Source organism: Phoxinus phoxinus (genome assembly GCF_949152265.1).
Source record: "Phoxinus phoxinus genome assembly, chromosome: 7".
NCBI lineage: Eukaryota > Metazoa > Chordata > Actinopteri > Cypriniformes > Leuciscidae > Phoxinus > Phoxinus phoxinus.
The window spans coordinates 15,669,662-15,687,873 of NC_136882.1; the positions used below are offsets into that span (position 1 = coordinate 15,669,662).

An 18,212-nucleotide genomic window follows, 5' to 3' on the forward strand; every position below is an offset into this window, starting at 1 on the left:
CTGTTCTCTTAAGCTAAGCTTTTTCCTTTATAGATATGGTGGTCATATATTAACGTGAAAAACTAAAAATAGCCGGACATCTCTGTAAATGCCGAAGCTGATGAATTAAGAAAAGGCATAACGAGTTGAATCGGTCTTTGTCAGACACGTGGGTTTGTTGTGTGTGACGTCACCGCGCCGCCATTTTTGAGGTATTGCTACTGACTGTGAGCATTGAAGAGATTACAATAGTAGAGAAAACAAGTAAATAACTCGCAAAACTGGAGAAGCACAAGAAAACTGAGAAAAGGTCGTACCGCAATAAACTCGATAAATATGGCAGGTACCGTTATTTGGAGAAATTGTCATCCATTCAGAACATAGATCCATATATGAGCTGACTCAGTGAGTTGGAGTGCTGATCGCGAATTGTTTTCCTCATCCTCATACTTGGACATTGTCAACTATCTTGTTTATGGTATAAGCGCATATACCAGTAAACAATTTAAAAACTATAAATCTCTTAAAGCCCACGGACATTTCATAAACGGCTGTGTACAGGATTTATTTACATTCCCACCGAAGGACACAGTAATAGCAAAGATAGGTTTGCTGTATTGATGATGGTGATAATGTCATGTTAAGGATGTTTTAGTTTGAAAAAAGAATGAAAAACACAATTCTCCAACATCAGAATACCCCAGCATCGATACCTTACAAATGGCGGTTACGCCCATAATGCACTTCGTGTATCGCGAGTGTGACGTCACCTGACAAAGACCGATTGGGTACTGCTCCTTTAAATGGAACGCACTGTCTGGTGAGTGGGCAGCCGGTATGAGACGAGAGCGCGAGCTTTGAATATAGCATGTAAGCCGGTAATATTTGTGTTACTCTTATGCTGGTTTATTTATATTCGGTTATCGTGAAGTATATGCGAACTGCCCATGTGTGCGTGGGATCAACGATGCTGAAAAAACATTAACACTGCGCTGCCTGTGGGATATAAGTTACGTGAATCCTGCTTACACATGCTACAACCATTCAGCGAGCTATCCAGCCATACTGAAAAGCGTTACAGTATGTTGCGTTGAATACTACAATCTGTATCCGCAGTTAAGAAAACTGCCGCGTCACCACAGTCACGAATGAACTCCACCGCTGGTGAAGGAAGCAGCGGAGTAGCCAAATAAATTAATATACTTAACGTTACCTGAATGAAGTTTGAATATTTGACCGTGAGTAAATGTTAACGTGGCTGCTGGAAGCGCAAACGTGAGAACCGACTTGAAAGCGTTGGAAGTGAATTTGAACTTGAACTGAAAACCATGTTAGAAGATCGTCTCTCATGAGATGAGTTTCCTGCACGCGTGTCTCGCACTCGCGCGCCGTCAGAGTTGGTAAAACCGACGATATGATTTTGTGTTGGAATGATTGGAATTGAGACGCGGGTGAGTACTTGGCAGCGTCAGCATCTGCGAACTCAGACGAATGTAAGTACCGATCTTTTATACTGTGAGTGTTAGCACATGATTGGTTAGGAGAGAAGTAATACGTGGCACACTGATTGAGTCTTCCTGGCAGAACCTACGCTAAGCTGTCATTTCATTCTAGATGTTTTAATGTCTATTTTGTGGCTTAAATAAATGACGTTACTGAGAGACTGATTGAGGCTTGTCAAAAAAGCTACATTCAGCTGTTGCAAGTTCATTGACTTTTGAAAAACAAGTTATTTTCTTCTTTTTTTGAGGAAAGGGGTGGTTTTGATGCACAAAGTTATTTTATTGTCTCTTATATAAAATAATATTTTAGTTAAAGCCATGAAAATGTATATTACCCCTTTGCAGATTTTGACTCATGTAGGCCTAGGCCTAATCATAATTGATATAAAAGAATAACTTAAATAAAACAATATGTATGTTATGTATGTGTGTGTGTGTAGTTTAGGCATGTCTGAAATGGTCTGTCTCTATTCTTGTAGATGCCTGTATTCTTCAGTCATTCAGTAGCAGTTGGTGACAGGTAAGTGATGCTCTACTAAACTCTGCTGTTAGAGGTTTCCTCACTGAAGGGAGGCTGATGATTTCACATCTACTCAGGCTTGTTTGCTTGTCTAGCTTTCTAATAAACCGGGCCTTGTATACAATGAATATTGTTGCCTCCTCTGTGACAAATTGCTTATGTTCATATATTGTAAGTCGCAGAAAAAAGTGTCTGCAAAATGCATAAATGCAAATGTACTAGTCACATTGACAAGTTTGCTCTTCTAAATCGTTTAACAGCCTATGCATTTGATGCTCTATTCATAACTGTCAGATCTTGTCCCTGAAAATGGGTTGATATGTTGAAAAGCGAGTGCTGCTGAATCAGTGTGAGTCAAAAATGAGAAAACCTTTAAATTGGCCTTTAGGAAATCAAGCTCACAGACATTAAATGGAGATTTAATGTCTGTGAAATTTACTCAACAAATTAAAATCCAATCATCATTTACTCACCCTCATGTCGTCACAAACCTGTATGACTTTATTTCTTCACAAAAGAAGATATTTGAAGTTTATTTTTTTGTTCATTTAATGAAAGTCATTGGGGATTAAAACAACATAAGACCACATTAAAATGAATATGGATAGAGAAAAAAACTTCAATAAAATGTATATATTTTTTCTTATTTATCCAACCACAAAATGTAACCCACAGCAGAAAGCTTGCAAACTTGTTTAGATGTGATAGTTTGTTATATTTCAGTTTTTTTCTTAGTATACTGTTTTAGTAAGGCTTTGTTTGGAAATTGTTAAACATTCTTACATATTTTGTATTCTTTCATTAAGGAACGAAATATAGCCTATTTTGACAGGGAAAAAAGTTTTTTTTTTTTTTTAAAGGGTCAGATTTCTGACCTTTAGAAAGCTGAGGTTAATTAGTAATTGACTGACATCACTAGTTTTTGTTTAACATGCATAAATAGTGTTAAATAGTTTAACTGTAATAAATAGTAATTGTTGTATTACAATAATTTTCACTACTCTTATCAACTGTATTTTTGTGATGATTTGACTAACAATTTCAGAAGATATTTATTTCACATTTACCACACCCATTACCACACAAAAGCATTTAAAAAATAATATACTTACCTGTTCTTGATTGGCTGAGCACGATAACAAGAGTGCTGAAAAAAGACTAATAATAAACCCTTTCATTGTTGTTGTCGAATGGTTGCTTGCTTCCATTGATGGCTTCCACATAAATAAGTTAATCAGTTTTAATTTTCTTCCATTCATCTAATTCTGATGTTGTTGACCGTGATCTTCTACCAGGAACATCAGGTCAGTCTCCTGCTGTCCAGAATCAGGTGGTTTGTCTTCGTCTGGCATCTCAGCTGAGACCTGTCCTCTATGGGTGACCCTACCAGTAGTTGTGAAGTGCCAGTGGCGTAGCTCTCAGCATTACTGATGCACACAAGCCCTCACAGCACGTCAAGCTGCAAACCGTGTGAGGGACCCTGACCTTCCCTATCCTACAGTAACTGCTTAAAAGCAACCGCACATCAACCAACCTCTCAAAACATCCTGACAACTACATAGCAACGGATGGATGAAAAAACACTCAGAAGAGCAACACACCAACAACCGCGCAAAAAACCTTGGCAAACGCATGTCAACACACAGGAAACCACCCAAAAACATCCCAATAACCACGAAGCAAAGTGCTAAAAAACACTTAAAAACAATCTATAAACCGCATATCAACGCATTGACATTTACCAGAAACATCCTAACAACCACAATGTGTAAAAGTCTTACTCTACAAAATAAAACGTACTCTATAAATATTAATAAATGGTATAGAGAATATATAGAAGTCTGTACACCTTATTTAAATTAGCTGATTCTGCTGTGTGACACTGCGATGACTCAGTGTCAGGGCTTCTTTCTTCGGGGTTCCTCAGGCAGGGGATCTTCACTGATGTCCACGTGGATTCTGCTGGTTGTGGAGAAGCACTCAGTGACCAGGACGCGTCCATCAGGATGCTCCGTCTCCATCAGTGAAGGGCAGTTGAGTGTCTCCCACAGTCGCTGCTTGATCTTCAGTCCTAGTTTAAGACTGTAGGGATGCCGCCGACCACTGACCTGTCTTCATGATGGGCTCCACCACAGAGTGGTAGATGTCCTGGTAAGCCTGTACGCTGTAGCCGTTGACGGAGACAGACACTTCCTGCTGACACACGTCCACTGAAGAGACTGAGACTGCTGGACGGATATCGGGAAGGACACTGCTACTTCTGCGGAGTGATTTGCTCGCAGCGCCTGAGAAGCCCCGTGGTGAGGAGCTGAGAGTTCGCTCAGAGTGTTGCGCTAATCACTCTGCAGAAGTAGCAGTGCTTCGCCTTCTGAGAATATAGTTCCCAGTATGTATACGGATAACGGTCCATAAATATGTACTTTTAATACTATATGCATTACAATTAAATACATTTATTTACTGAAGTAAAATATAAAAGGAGCACTTACTCTGAGATATTCATTAGGGTATCTGTATTGTGTTACTCATTTACTTTATTTGTGTGCTACGTCCACCAGAGCGCATTTCTACAATGGGTAAATGGAACTTAAGGTTTGCATGCTGCTGCATTCATAACACTAGGTGTCAGGATAAGACTTATACAGAATATGGTTCTTCTGGCCTGTTTTTTTTTTTTTTTTTTAAGTTAATCATCTTAGCTGTAAATACCATGTGACTGCCATGGAAAAAAAAAATTCTTCTTGCACTATTCAGGGAAAGTCAATTACACACATTTCAATGGAGAAATATACTTTTTGCCCACAGAATGTAGTTGCAGCATCTACCAGCATTGGCTAACTGCCCATCCCATTGTATTACCGTTGTCAGCTATTCAAATGTATCTGTATATATTCTGAATTAATAAATGTATTAGATGTTGTACCACTGTCCATATTTTTGATGCTTCACATATATGTGTAGTGTTATGCACTTTTCTCTGAATGTGGCAAATATAAAGAAAACCTCAAACACAGAGTAATCAGTCACATTGAACAAAAAACGAGAGAAATAATTTTGTGCAACTGCCATTAAGATGAATGGGGATGCAAACAGATGGTCCTCTCCAGATATTATAGACTTCCTCAAAAAAAATTCCATTGCTATTTTATGATTGTTTGATCTGGACCACCTTATTATTTTTAGTGAAGAACAGAAATCACAGAAGGGAAAGAAGCTCGCTTGCCTAAAAAAAAAAGAGGTATTATTTCTTGAAATGAGAGAAAACACACAAACACAAAATAATTCTTTGTTTAATTGTTCAAATTTTATTAATCTAAAACAAATTGTAATGAAAATGGAATTTCAAGTAATAATCTTTGCAAACATCTTAATGATCAGATTTTATTTTGCAGGGCACCTAAGTAGAACTTGGTTGATTCCGACTCTTTAATATTCTTCTCCCTCTTCGTCCTCATCTCCCACGCTGTCAGTGCCGACTTCTTCATAATCCTTCTCCAGAGCGGCCATGTCTTCTCTGGCCTCTGAAAACTCTCCTTCCTCCATTCCCTCACCCACATACCAGTGCACAAAGGCTCTCTTGGCGTACATCAGGTCAAACTTGTGGTCTAGACGAGCCCAGGCCTCAGCAATGGCGGTAGTGTTACTCAGCATGCAAACGGCTCTCTGTACTTTAGCCAGATCTCCACCAGGAACAACCGTTGGAGGCTGATAGTTGATTCCTACCTTGAATCCAGTGGGGCACCAGTCTACAAACTGGATGGTGCGTTTGGTCTTAATAGCAGCGATGGCAGAATTGACGTCTTTGGGCACCACATCTCCACGATACAGAAGACAGCAGGCCATGTATTTACCATGTCGCGGATCACATTTCACCATCTGATTTGACGGCTCAAAGCAGGCATTGGTTATGTCAGCCACAGAAAGCTGCTCATGATACGCCTTTTCAGCAGAGATCACTGGAGCGTATGTTGCCAGAGGGAAATGGATTCGTGGGTAGGGCACCAAGTTGGTTTGGAATTCGGTGAGATCCACATTCAGAGCGCCGTCAAATCTCAGCGAGGCCGTGATGGAGGACACAATCTGCCCAATGAGCCTGTTGAGGTTGGTGTAACTCGGACGCTCAATGTCCAGGTTTTTACGACAGATGTCATAGATGGCTTCGTTGTCCACCATGAAGGCACAATCGGAGTGCTCCAGGGTGGTGTGGGTGGTCAGGATGGAGTTGTAGGGCTCCACCACCGCTGTGGACACTTGAGGGGCAGGATAGATGGCAAACTCGAGCTTGGACTTCTTGCCGTAGTCGACAGAGAGACGCTCCATCAGCAGGGAAGTGAAGCCAGAGCCAGTACCTCCACCAAAGCTGTGGAAGATGAGAAATCCTTGAAGGCCAGTGCACTGATCCGCCTGTTGGATTTGTAGTAAATCAGCTTATTAGAAATTACATTTCATAATCATTAATGCTTCTAAGTCAGGTTTTTATAAACCGTACCAGTTTGCGAGTTCTGTCCAGCACTAGGTCGATGATCTCTTTACCAATAGTGTAATGACCACGGGCATAGTTATTGGCAGCATCTTCCTTGCCTGTAATTAGTTGCTCTGGATGGAACAGCTGGCGATATGTGCCTGAGCGCACCTCATCTGAAAAGGAAAAAAACTAGTTTAAATTCCTATTCTTTTTTATTCTCAATAGCAAATAAATAATAATAATTAATGAGAAATCCAACAATAGTTTGTATTTTATTGCTTCTTATAAGGAATTTTAGTTTTTTTTTCTTATATAAACATTTTTTTGAAAGGTATGTTGCTTTTCCAATATTTTGTCAAATGTTTTCATGATAATTTAGATTGATTATATTCTGTTCCTCAGGTTAAACTTACCAATCACAGTGGGTTCCAGATCAACAAAGATGGCACGTGGAACATGTTTCCCTGCTCCTGTCTCGCTGAAGAAGGTGTTGAAGGAATCATCTCCTCCTCCTCTTGTCTTATCACTGGGCATCTGTCCATCCGGCTGGATACCGTGCTCCAGACAGTACAGCTCCCAGCATGCATTTCCCATTTGGGCCCCAGCTTGGCCAACATGCATAGAGATACATTCACGCTGGAGAAAGAAAGAGGGTAAAGTATATTTATTTATGAATATAAGTGTCAGCTGTACATAATTTTGCTAAATACTGCAACATATTATGGCTGTCTAAGAAATTAAAGATACAGTAACATGTCACAGCTACACTGTGTAGGATTTACTCCCATCTAGCGGTGAAATTGTATAGGATTACCAACTGAATATTACTTTCTAGCCCCTCCCATTCCAAGGGCGTTTTAACTCCTACGGTGGCCGTATTGTCTGCCGGCAGTCGCGAGTAATCTCTCCCCCCCCCCCCCCCCCCCCCCCCCGCATCCGTCACGGTGCCACTGATTGTAAAAGCGCGAAAGGCGAGGCTTGAATTTCCAGGTATGTCCCTCTTTGGCTAATGTATTTTTAAGATGGAGGCGCAACATGGCTGCCACCATTCGAGCGACTCGCTCGTATGTATTCTGAATGGCAGATTCTACGCTTACGAGATTTGATTAGTTGGTGGAAGTAATTGCACACGAATGAGCACAGATAATTTTGAAAGAACAAAGTATTTTTTTGCTAAGAATCAACTTAAAAAATTACACAGTGTAGCTTTAACTAGATCAGAGGGCCAGGTCCTCAGCAAATTTCCAAGGGGGCCTCAAGGTGACTTAACATTAGACAAAACAAGCTAAAAAGGCTAAATAAAGTAAAAATCAAAGTATTTCTTAGGATTTCTACACCTGGAAAAATATTTAATTACTTAAATCTTAAAATTCAATGGGCATTTTTATAATGAATATTCATTTAACTAGTTATGTTATTTTTCCAGGTAATCAAATATTTTATTGTATAGACCTCATGTAGCTCCGCCCCTTTTCAGCGCTGCGGTCGTTGTCTTTTGTCTTCCGGTCTGTATTTTCACAGCGATCTTGTGTATTTATGAACGAGCGGCTCGTTTTAAAATCTTCCCGGTCTACTGACATTTGTTAAGACATCTGCTTTAAACATTACGATCCTCATGTTAACTGTCATTAAAGGTTCTCTAAGCGATCCTGGGTGACGTCACTTCTTGTTGACGTTCGAACTATTGTCAAACAAAACGGAGGCTAGCTAGACCCTCCCTCCTCCTCATCCGCGCACAGTGTTGCCAGACGTACGATATTTATCGTATTTGTATGATAATTTAGACCTCTGTACGATGTACGATCAATAATGAAAAAAATCCCATAATGTACGATAATTTCAGAATTGTCCGCAAATTAGTTAAAATCTCCCGGAATCTAGATCGAGCGAGCAAGAGCGCGCATGTGTAGAGAAAGGGTGCGGGAGACCTTGCATGTGAGTGCTAGTGTGCGTGTGTGCCTCACGAAGCACATGTAAGGACCCAACCAATCGAATTATTCAGGAACCCCGTCGTCGTCGTCGTGTACGATAATTTTCTTCCAAATACGATAATTTTGAGCTTCTGGTACGATACTTGGACATTTCCAATCTGGCAACACTGTCCGCGCACTAACCCCCCAAACCCCACCCCCAAATCCTTCTTGTCGGTTATTGGCTGGAACACTGTTTGTTATGTTTCGTGGTGCGGGTAAGCCCAGTTTGTTTTTGTTGCTGTTTGTGGAGCCTGGGGTGTCTACAGAGACCGCGTTTTTTTAGAGTGTGTTCAGGAGACAAACAGCTAGCGGATAGTGAGGAGATATTTGCTGTACAGTGTGTGACAAAAAAATGTTTGGCCTTAAAAATGCGTGACATCGCTTAGAGCACCTTTAACTTTACATTAAGTAAATCCACTTCAAATGCTAATTACTCCTGAACAGCGATGTCATAGAGATATAAGGAGCGACCGCAAAACCGGAAGTTCAGAGGCGATATCCTAAAGATGCCTGCGCGCTCGTTTCTCTGGGGCATAAGGTCTGTAGAAAATTAAATATTTTTTAAAACATTATTATCCATGAAATCATAAACAACTGGAAGAGTCATGGACATTCATTGGTTAAAAATAGTGTGAACCCTGAAGAACGTTCTGTTCCTAAATCCTCTGGAATTCTGAAATTATAATGATTTATTTTTAATATAATTATTTTAGTTACTTTTAATACTTTATAGAATTAAGCCCTTTAAAATAAGTTTTGAAGGTAATACTGTACAATAAGGTTTCATAAGTTAACCTTACTTAACTACTTAAGTTAACATGAACTAAGAATGAACAATACGTCTACAGCATTTATTGATCTTAGATAATGTTGATTTCAACATTTACTAATGCATTATGGAAATAGGATGTTGTATTTGTTAACATTAGTTAATGCACTGTGACCTAACAAGAACAAACAATGAACAGCTGGATTTTTTTATTAACTAACATTAACAAAGATGAATAAATACTGTAACAATAACAAATATATTGCTCAATGTTAGTTCATGTAAGTTAATATATTAACTAATGTTAACAAATGAAACCTTATTGTAAAGTGTTACCGTTTTGAAAACCAGCCTTCGTGCTTTTTTTGTGGACAATGAGGTGCCTTGGAGTCAAAAAGGTTGAGAATCACTGAACTAGATGCATTCTTTTATTGTTTTGAATGAGGAATATTTATAGTAGAGTTTATTTTTAGTTGTTAACACGCTGGCTGAGCTCACCCAAAGCTCAATACTGTAACAAATTCATGCATTTTCCTACGCTTTTGGACCTATATTGTTCAATGTAGAACGCTTCTTTTCTATCATATTCACATGCATGTTTACCCTCACATCTATGGTCATAGGATCTTTAAAGTACAGAAGAAGAGACTGAGCGAGTTCATTGGAGGCCTCAGTCCACCCCGCCCTCCCCCCACCCACCCCCATCCCAGCTGTACACCCTTCTTTGTGTCATACACAGAGAAATCTCACTCGGCCTTTTCACTAGAACAGTTCTATCTATTATTCTGCTATGCTCCAGATTTTGTCACTCATGATCTCATCTACTAATGCCTCTTTGTATGTTAAGAAGACATGAGTGCATTCATTCTGCATTTTTCATAGTGCTGTTCCCCTTTTTCCTCCTCTTTGTTTGAAAGAGGTTCAGCGAGCTATTTTGACTGCAGATCCACCAAACATAGATAAATGTTATATTCAGAAAAAGCGAAGTATTGGAGTTTCCTGCTGACATGCGTGTCATAGTCTGGGATCAGGATTTGAAGGCTGTAGCCACATCCTCTGTATAATGAAAGGCCAGCTCTGTGCCTGAAACCTTGGCTTAACGCTTAACGCTTCACTCTTAATCACTTTCATTAAAACGTGTTTCGATTGTTTAACTACAGTGCTGCTAACTTTGTCATTGACACAAAAAATAACACATTATTGTAAGAGAATTATCAAAGTGTCATGGTGCTTACTGAAATCTCCTAGCATCCCTTAAGTGCATAAAATGTAAAATAAAACATGTACATGTGGATTTTAAGTCAGTGATTTATGAAAAGATTAGAAGTAAGAATCGATCAGGCATTAAGAACTTACCATCTTGTCAGATTTCCCTTCAGGCCGACTTGAGGATTCGGAATAAAGAAGGCAGATGTGGAGAAGAAAGGAGAGGTGGGGTTTTTATAGAGAGGGAGGAGGAAAGGAGGGGGTTAACAGGAAGTGGGATCGCCCATTGGAGTGAGGATAGTCATTCAGGAGGGGCCGTCCTTCCTACACAAGCATAGTCTCGCTCCCTCTTGGGATTTTGGGGTGTGTGAAAACCATCTGCCCCCTTTACTAGCATTTTTGGCATTCGAAAAGATGCCAGTGAGGATTTTTACAGGCTATAAGTCAAAGTTCTTCATGTTCATGTGCTAAAGTTGCATAACAACTGTAGGACCACTGTTTTTATTGTGATTATAGACTATTTTTTTGTGATTCCTCCATGAAGAAAGGCACGTTCAAAGACTTTAGGGTGAAATTGTAATTTCATATATGTAATTACTTCACAAGTCTTTTGTGTGAAAGACAACTTTTGTGTCGAATACTGTAAATATAGCCCTATATTTGAAAACAGGTTTCTCAGTATTTACAAAGCAAAAAGAACACTATTGAGTAAGGTTTTCTATAGACATGGTTCTTGCTATACAGGAAGAAAATGAACACACAGGCCCAATTGTCATCAGACTTTAATTTCTGTGCTACAGTGAAAGCACAGATAATATCCAGCCTTTCATACTGATGCCCATTGACATGAGCAAACAGCTGAATCATGAATAACAGCTACAGCAGGTGGTCATTTTTGTGCTGCATAGACACCGGTGGGGGGAGGGGTGTCATGCTGGAAAATTTTCTGTTTTGCCTGTAGGCCTTTATCACTTTTGCATGTGAAAATATACATCGATTTTAAACAGATGACATGTCCAACAGTATATCATGAAAAGAGTGCAGGTTTTTAGAACAAAATAAGTTCTTAGAAAGACATTGATTCTAGACATTTGACTGCTTAATTCTATTGTATTTTTTCCAATTAATCTTTACTTTTTTAATAGATTTAACTTCTGCATAAGTAATGTAGAAAAAGAACTGGGAACATTTTAGTTAATGCGTTGGGTATCATGAACTAACAAGGCCTAAACAATTTTTTTTTTACAGCATTTATTAATTGTTCAAATGTTGGTTCAAAATTCATTAACATGTTCGTTGATTATATATATGCCGGTATATATATATGGTGCCCTATATGTTATGTTTTATGTGGCTATTAACTAATGTTAACTTTTATAGTAGCATTATAAAGTGATACCAAAGAATGTATAGCCCCCCCAAAAAGAACACGCAAAAGCTCTGCATTTTAGCAGATTAAAATATCTGATTACCCTGAGATTACAAATAACAGCATTTAAAATTCCACTCCATCCTCATCATCTCCCACGCTGTCAGTGCCGACTTCTTCATAATCCTTCTCTAGAGCGGCCATGTCTTCTCTGGCCTCTGAAAACTCTCCTTCCTCCATTCCCTCACCCACATACCAGTGCACAAAGGCTCTCTTGGCGTACATCAGGTCAAACTTGTGGTCTAGACGAGCCCAGGCCTCAGCAATGGCGGTAGTGTTACTCAGCATGCAAACGGCTCTCTGTACTTTAGCCAGATCTCCACCAGGAACAACCGTTGGAGGCTGATAGTTGATTCCTACCTTGAATCCAGTGGGGCACCAGTCTACAAACTGGATGGTGCGTTTGGTCTTAATAGCAGCGATGGCAGAATTGACGTCTTTGGGCACCACATCTCCACGATACAGAAGACAGCAGGCCATGTATTTACCATGTCGCGGATCACATTTCACCATCTGATTTGACGGCTCAAAGCAGGCATTGGTTATGTCAGCCACAGAAAGCTGCTCATGATACGCCTTTTCAGCAGAGATCACTGGAGCGTATGTTGCCAGAGGGAAATGGATTCGTGGGTAGGGCACCAAGTTGGTTTGGAATTCGGTGAGATCCACATTCAGAGCGCCGTCAAATCTCAGCGAGGCCGTGATGGAGGACACAATCTGCCCAATGAGCCTGTTGAGGTTGGTGTAACTCGGACGCTCAATGTCCAGGTTTTTACGACAGATGTCATAGATGGCTTCGTTGTCCACCATGAAGGCACAATCGGAGTGCTCCAGGGTGGTGTGGGTGGTCAGGATGGAGTTGTAGGGCTCCACCACCGCTGTGGACACTTGAGGAGCAGGATAGATGGCAAACTCGAGCTTGGACTTCTTGCCGTAGTCGACAGAGAGACGCTCCATCAGCAGGGAAGTGAAGCCAGAGCCAGTACCTCCACCAAAGCTGTGGAACACCAGGAAACCTTGGAGGCCAGTGCACTGATCAGTCTTTTGAAAGAGAGGAGAAAGCAAGCTTACCAAAAATACTTCTACAGTCATTTTACTAAGTAAATCAGACCAAAAAATATTACCAGTTTGCGAATACGATCCAGAACGGAGTCAATGATCTCCTTGCCGATAGTGTAGTGTCCCCTGGCATAGTTATTGGCTGCATCTTCTTTTCCAGTGATGAGTTGTTCTGGGTGAAAGAGCTGGCGGTAGATGCCTGTCCGTACTTCATCTGCATTCATAGAAAGCTGAACGTTTCAACCTGATTTTTTTTCATCATTGTGGTATTCACATGCTATTTTAAATACCATACCAATCACAGTGGGTTCCAGATCAACAAAGATGGCACGTGGAACATGTTTTCCAGCAGCCGTCTCACTGAAGAAAGTGTTGAAGGAATCATCTCCTCCTCCTTTTGTCATATCACTGGGCAGCTGTCCATCCGGCTGGATACCGTGCTCCAGACAGTACAGCTCCCAGCATGCATTTCCAATCTGTGTTCCAGCTTGGCCAACATGAACGGAAATGCACTCACGCTGCAGAATGAGAGATATTTACTTTCATATTGATTTAACCATAAGACCAAAGATTGTATTAAAATCATGTCTAATACAAAAAAGTTATGAGTTACCATATTGTATTTTGTCTTCCAGCCGATGCTCAGGGTTCGGAACGAAGCTCTTAATGTGTAAAAGTCTAACCACCAAACATATTTATACCTGGAGCATCATGCGGTAACTGTTCTCTGTAATAAGAGAAGTCACTGATGTTGATACTATCTTCAGGCTGAAAAAGGAGGAAGACAAAAAGAAAAAGAATGAGGTTAGTGCCTCCTACACTCAGAGGACTTGTTTATTGTTAGGGCAAGATACAAAACTGAATAGACTGGTGAACAATATTACAATAACCTTCTTTGATCCTCTGGGGAACATTTTGACAAAAGCACAGCTGAGCAAACTATTTGCCTTTACGTTTGCAAAATCTTGGTTCATGTATTCTCAACACAAAGAAGCATATATCTAAGAAAGAATTTGTAGGTTACTCATGCGGTGGAGACACTTTCATGAATTAATAATGGCTCCTCTTATTTCAGAGAGTTGGAGTAATGTGATACCCTGTGTGTGTGTGCTCTGAATGAGGTTTGTTGCAGGAGATTGAAAACAGTAATACAATAGTTGCTCAGATTGAATTGTATAGATGCTGAGAACTATACCTTAAATGTTTCTTTTATGTGGCTTCCTGAAAATCGTCCATTTTTCGGAAATCGTCGTTTTTCTTGTAACCCGAGTAACTGCTGCGATGGCAGAGCCTGTGTTGTTCAGAAACTGAACTTCTCTGTGACTACAGATGGTACTCAACCAGAATGCCTATTACCGCCGCGACAGGCACCGCGGCGAAACTACCGCGGTAAAAATAATCCAGTCGCATTTCAAAGTCATTCGCGAAATGACCGCCAGGTGGCGCAGAGGGACATTGTGCAAAACAGCCGCTATTGCCGTATTTTGAAATGTAAGCGGGGTTAATGTCAATTAACAGATGAAATAGGCTACTATAGAACATTGTTTAGGACAGAAAAATAGAATCATAATTTTAAAATAGAGACGAGAACAATATAGCCTTTATTTCATATTGTAACCTAGACGTCGGTGGGCGACATAAGCCTATTGCCTGTTGGGAGCAGCGTGATAAAATAATAATAATAACAAAAATAACGAACAAAAATAAATTAGGTGCAAAGAAGCTGATAATTTGTTTACTACTCAACTGAGGAATGAGACGAATGATGAGCGCTTCTCTGGAACAGATTGGATAAACCGGGCATTTTTAAATTAGTATATTCATGGCCGAGTGGTAGAACTTACGTATCGGTCATTTGGATGACACGGGTTCGAATCCCGTACAAACAAAGATTATTGTACATTTTATATTAGCCTATTAATGCATGTCATAGCCTATTATTAATGCAGACAATCAAACAAACAAAACATTTTTTTATACAGGATAGCCTTTTTTTTGGTTCATATAGAGTTTGTAAAACATGGTTTTAATAAGGTGCGATTTGCCAGGGGGGACGGGGATTTCCTTCTGGTCTAAACATCCCTGCTTCTGCTGAATTATTTTAATCCCCCCTCCCTCCACAGTAACCAATGCTATAAATTACTTCACCAATAGACCATTTAAAATATATAAAATAAAGATATGCAACAGGCACGTTTAAACGACAAACAATAAAATCAGAACCAGTTTCAGTTCATGGTTCCAGTGCCTTAATGCATGCACGGCTTTCAAAATGTCACAAAGCGTTTTGAGATTATTTTGAATGAAATATTGAAGTTTTTAATTAAGTATTTTGGCACACCACACCGAGTGGCGCTATCCATTGTTCTAAAGTCGGGTTTTATTCTGGCATGTTGAATTAGTGTTTGACAGACGCGGCTGCGCGTTCATTTGGATTTATTTTTCTCATAACAGACAGCTAAAATAACTTAGGCCAGTTAGGCTACTCCGTAGTTTTTTAGTCATACAGATCAGAGTAGAGTAGCCTAGCCTACATCGGTCAAAACTGTAAACTTGTATTCATATTCAAACTTTTATTCAAAAGTGTATCTGTCGTCTCTGTCTCCGGGAACTGCGCGTCACAAAAATGAACCGAAAGCCACTTTCCTCCGCTCAGTCACGATAAGAAATCGGCTATGTCAAGCTTTTAAATGTCTAAATATTTAATAAATGTTATCTGATTAGGTAATCCGTATGAAACCGAGAGGTGCAGATCTACCCAAAAGCTGTGAGCGCTTCCCAATGATGAACGGACAAGGGTGAAAATCTCGCTATAATTAAATGTAGTCTCTAGGCTAAATCGCCCTGAATTAAATTGTAGGCCTATAAAATAGATCAGATAATTTATTTGTCGAAATGTTGCGATAGTTTCATTTAAGTTCATACATATTATATAAATGTTATTTAGTTTAGCAGCAGCACAAAGCACTGTGGTTCGAGATTTATATATAAAATAAAAAAAATAGCTAATTCACAAATCGCGCACCCTGGTTGTAAGGATCCAAAGATCCCCGTGGAATTTAACATTGAGTTGAACATTGTATTCATGACAACAAATGAACATGCGTTTGAACAAATGAACATGCGTTTGTATTTAGGCTTGCTTGGAAAAAGCTGCCCAAACCGAGGTAGCGTTTTATTTCTTCAATTATTGAAATAATTAAATGTTTATTAATAAACTTTTATGACAGAAATATTAGCCTATTAGCCTACATGTAGCCTAAATAATTAAATTATTTCATTATCAACACTTTACTAGCCTAATGCTATGTCTAGAATTAAGTGTGAATTGCGACTTCTCTTTGTTTTAAGTCGGTCTCGAGCTCAGATCGCCTGTGGGGGGTTGGGGGTTCAGGAGGTGTTAATGTTCCGTCTTTCATATGGAGAGTGAGCCTGATGACCAGGCAAAGGCAAAATACTTTTAAAGATAAATCTCTCGATGTGTCCAAATGTAGGCCCTTAAATTATAAATATTGTAGTTTTATGTATGCTATTGTATTTAAAGGGGTTTCACACACACTTTCAGTTGAAGTGTTCAATCCATTTGTTTCAACTGGTTTTGTAGAATTTTAACACGTTTGAGTAGTGTGTTTGTCAACAATCTGGCATTATCTAAACATGAACTATCGACGAAACGCGTTCTTGCCAATTAAACGAATGCGATGAGCAGCAGATACAGAGCGCTTATTCGCGATCCACCTCGTTTTATTGTACGGTGAATTCAACCAGGCATTCTGTTTGAAGCAAGACTCAATCATGTTACAGTTTTTTTTTCGTGATTTGTCTGGATGACACACAGCGACATCAGTATTATCTGTATAATGGGGTTTTACCCTGAAATCTTGTTTAATTTCGAGAGAGACCCGGCGCGCGCAGTGCAGGGAGACTAAATAAACTAAAAGAAAAGAGATCCAGCGCGAGAGAGAAGCAAAGGAAATCTTAATTTATGTTGCTTTGAACTATTTTCGTTTTGTAGACTAGCCTACTGTTTTAATTGTTTATTTAGCTGCAATTTCTTTGGCAATACAGATTTAAAATGTCGCAAAATAAGATTCTGTTTCTTACTTAATAAACTCTAACTCGATGCAACCCTGTTTTAAATAAATAAACTGCCCCCGACACTTTATTTAAACCTTGAAATGTCCAGGATCTGTTTTTAAAAATTTCTTCCTTTGCTATGACGGGTATCAATTGTCAGTCATCTCAATTTCGTGGATGATTCACAAAACAATAATTTAGCAGATTAAAGATAGCTTCCATTTTCATTTTCTGACGCGATCGGCTGATAATCTTTCCTTCATCAGTTTTGTCGTCTGTGCAGCGGCTCTACTGGAAAGTAGCAAATTTATGTTGTAATGTGCCATTGATAATTAAACAAAACGCTTGACTTCAATAAACAGTTACCCATCTAAGCATCAAGAATGGTAAACATTTAACGCTGTCAGCCAAAGCTAGTGAGATTCGATCTCTCATCGCTTGAAGCTCCGTGAAGCTCGTGCTGTTGCGTTGTCCACTGCACTACCGTCGATCCGCTGATGAGACATTGCTCTTGCAAAGCCTCATTGATGTAGCCTAATATTTTTCTATTGCAATGTTTTGTGTTGAAATGTTTTCATTATTTATTAAATGTATTAGGCCAACATTTAATTTCAGTCTTGTGATTATATGAATTCATTTAACTACATGTTTAACTTGAATTGATCTGTTTTACCACATTTCAATCACTCTCAATGAGCCGCGGCGCGGCGGCAGATTACACAATAGAGAGAATAAACTGACACTTTTCAAAGTCTGCGATTGTAGCGCCTCTTAGCGGTCAAAGCCAGCAAATACACCCCCGCAATTTTACCGCCGCGGGAACGGCGGCGGTAAAAGTCTCATTCTGGTTGAGTACCATCTGTACATGTATCTCTTTACAAAAGTATCAACCTCCTGAGCAATGTTAAAGTGATAGTTCACCCAAAAATGTTAATTCTGTCGTCATTTACTCACCCTCAAGTTGTTCCAAACCTGTATGAATTTATTTCTTCTGCTGAATACAAAAGAAGATATTTTGAAGAATGTCAGTAACCAAACAGTTGACTATGGAAGTCAGTGGGGCCCATCAGCTGTTTGGTTACTGACATTCTTAAAAATATTTTCTTTTTGTGTTCAGCAGAAGGAATAAATTCATACAGGTTTGGAACAACTTGAGGGTGAGTAAACAGAGATTGAATTTTTGGGTGAACTATAGGTAGGGCCTATCACTATTATCCTATTATTTCAGAAGTA

The 18,212-nt window shown here is 39.5% G+C and overlaps 2 protein-coding genes across 2 annotated transcripts; both read right to left on the reverse strand.

Annotated features, from left to right (window-relative positions):
• Positions 1-5,293: 5,293 nt before the first annotated feature.
• Positions 5,294-10,690, reverse strand: LOC307002176 (tubulin alpha chain-like). Its single transcript, XM_079619498.1, has 4 exons — positions 10,565-10,690; positions 6,880-7,102; positions 6,491-6,639; positions 5,294-6,405 (listed from the first exon to the last, which is right to left on the reverse strand). The coding sequence occupies exons 1-4, from the start codon at positions 10,565-10,567 to the stop codon at positions 5,428-5,430; spliced, it is 1,353 nt and encodes a 450-aa protein (XP_079475624.1). The 5' UTR covers positions 10,568-10,690; the 3' UTR covers positions 5,294-5,427.
• Positions 10,691-10,869: 179 nt separating this feature from the next.
• Positions 10,870-13,670, reverse strand: LOC307002177 (tubulin alpha chain-like). Its single transcript, XM_079619499.1, has 4 exons — positions 13,516-13,670; positions 13,198-13,420; positions 12,968-13,116; positions 10,870-12,884 (listed from the first exon to the last, which is right to left on the reverse strand). The coding sequence occupies exons 1-4, from the start codon at positions 13,516-13,518 to the stop codon at positions 11,910-11,912; spliced, it is 1,350 nt and encodes a 449-aa protein (XP_079475625.1). The 5' UTR covers positions 13,519-13,670; the 3' UTR covers positions 10,870-11,909.
• Positions 13,671-18,212: the final 4,542 nt, after the last annotated feature.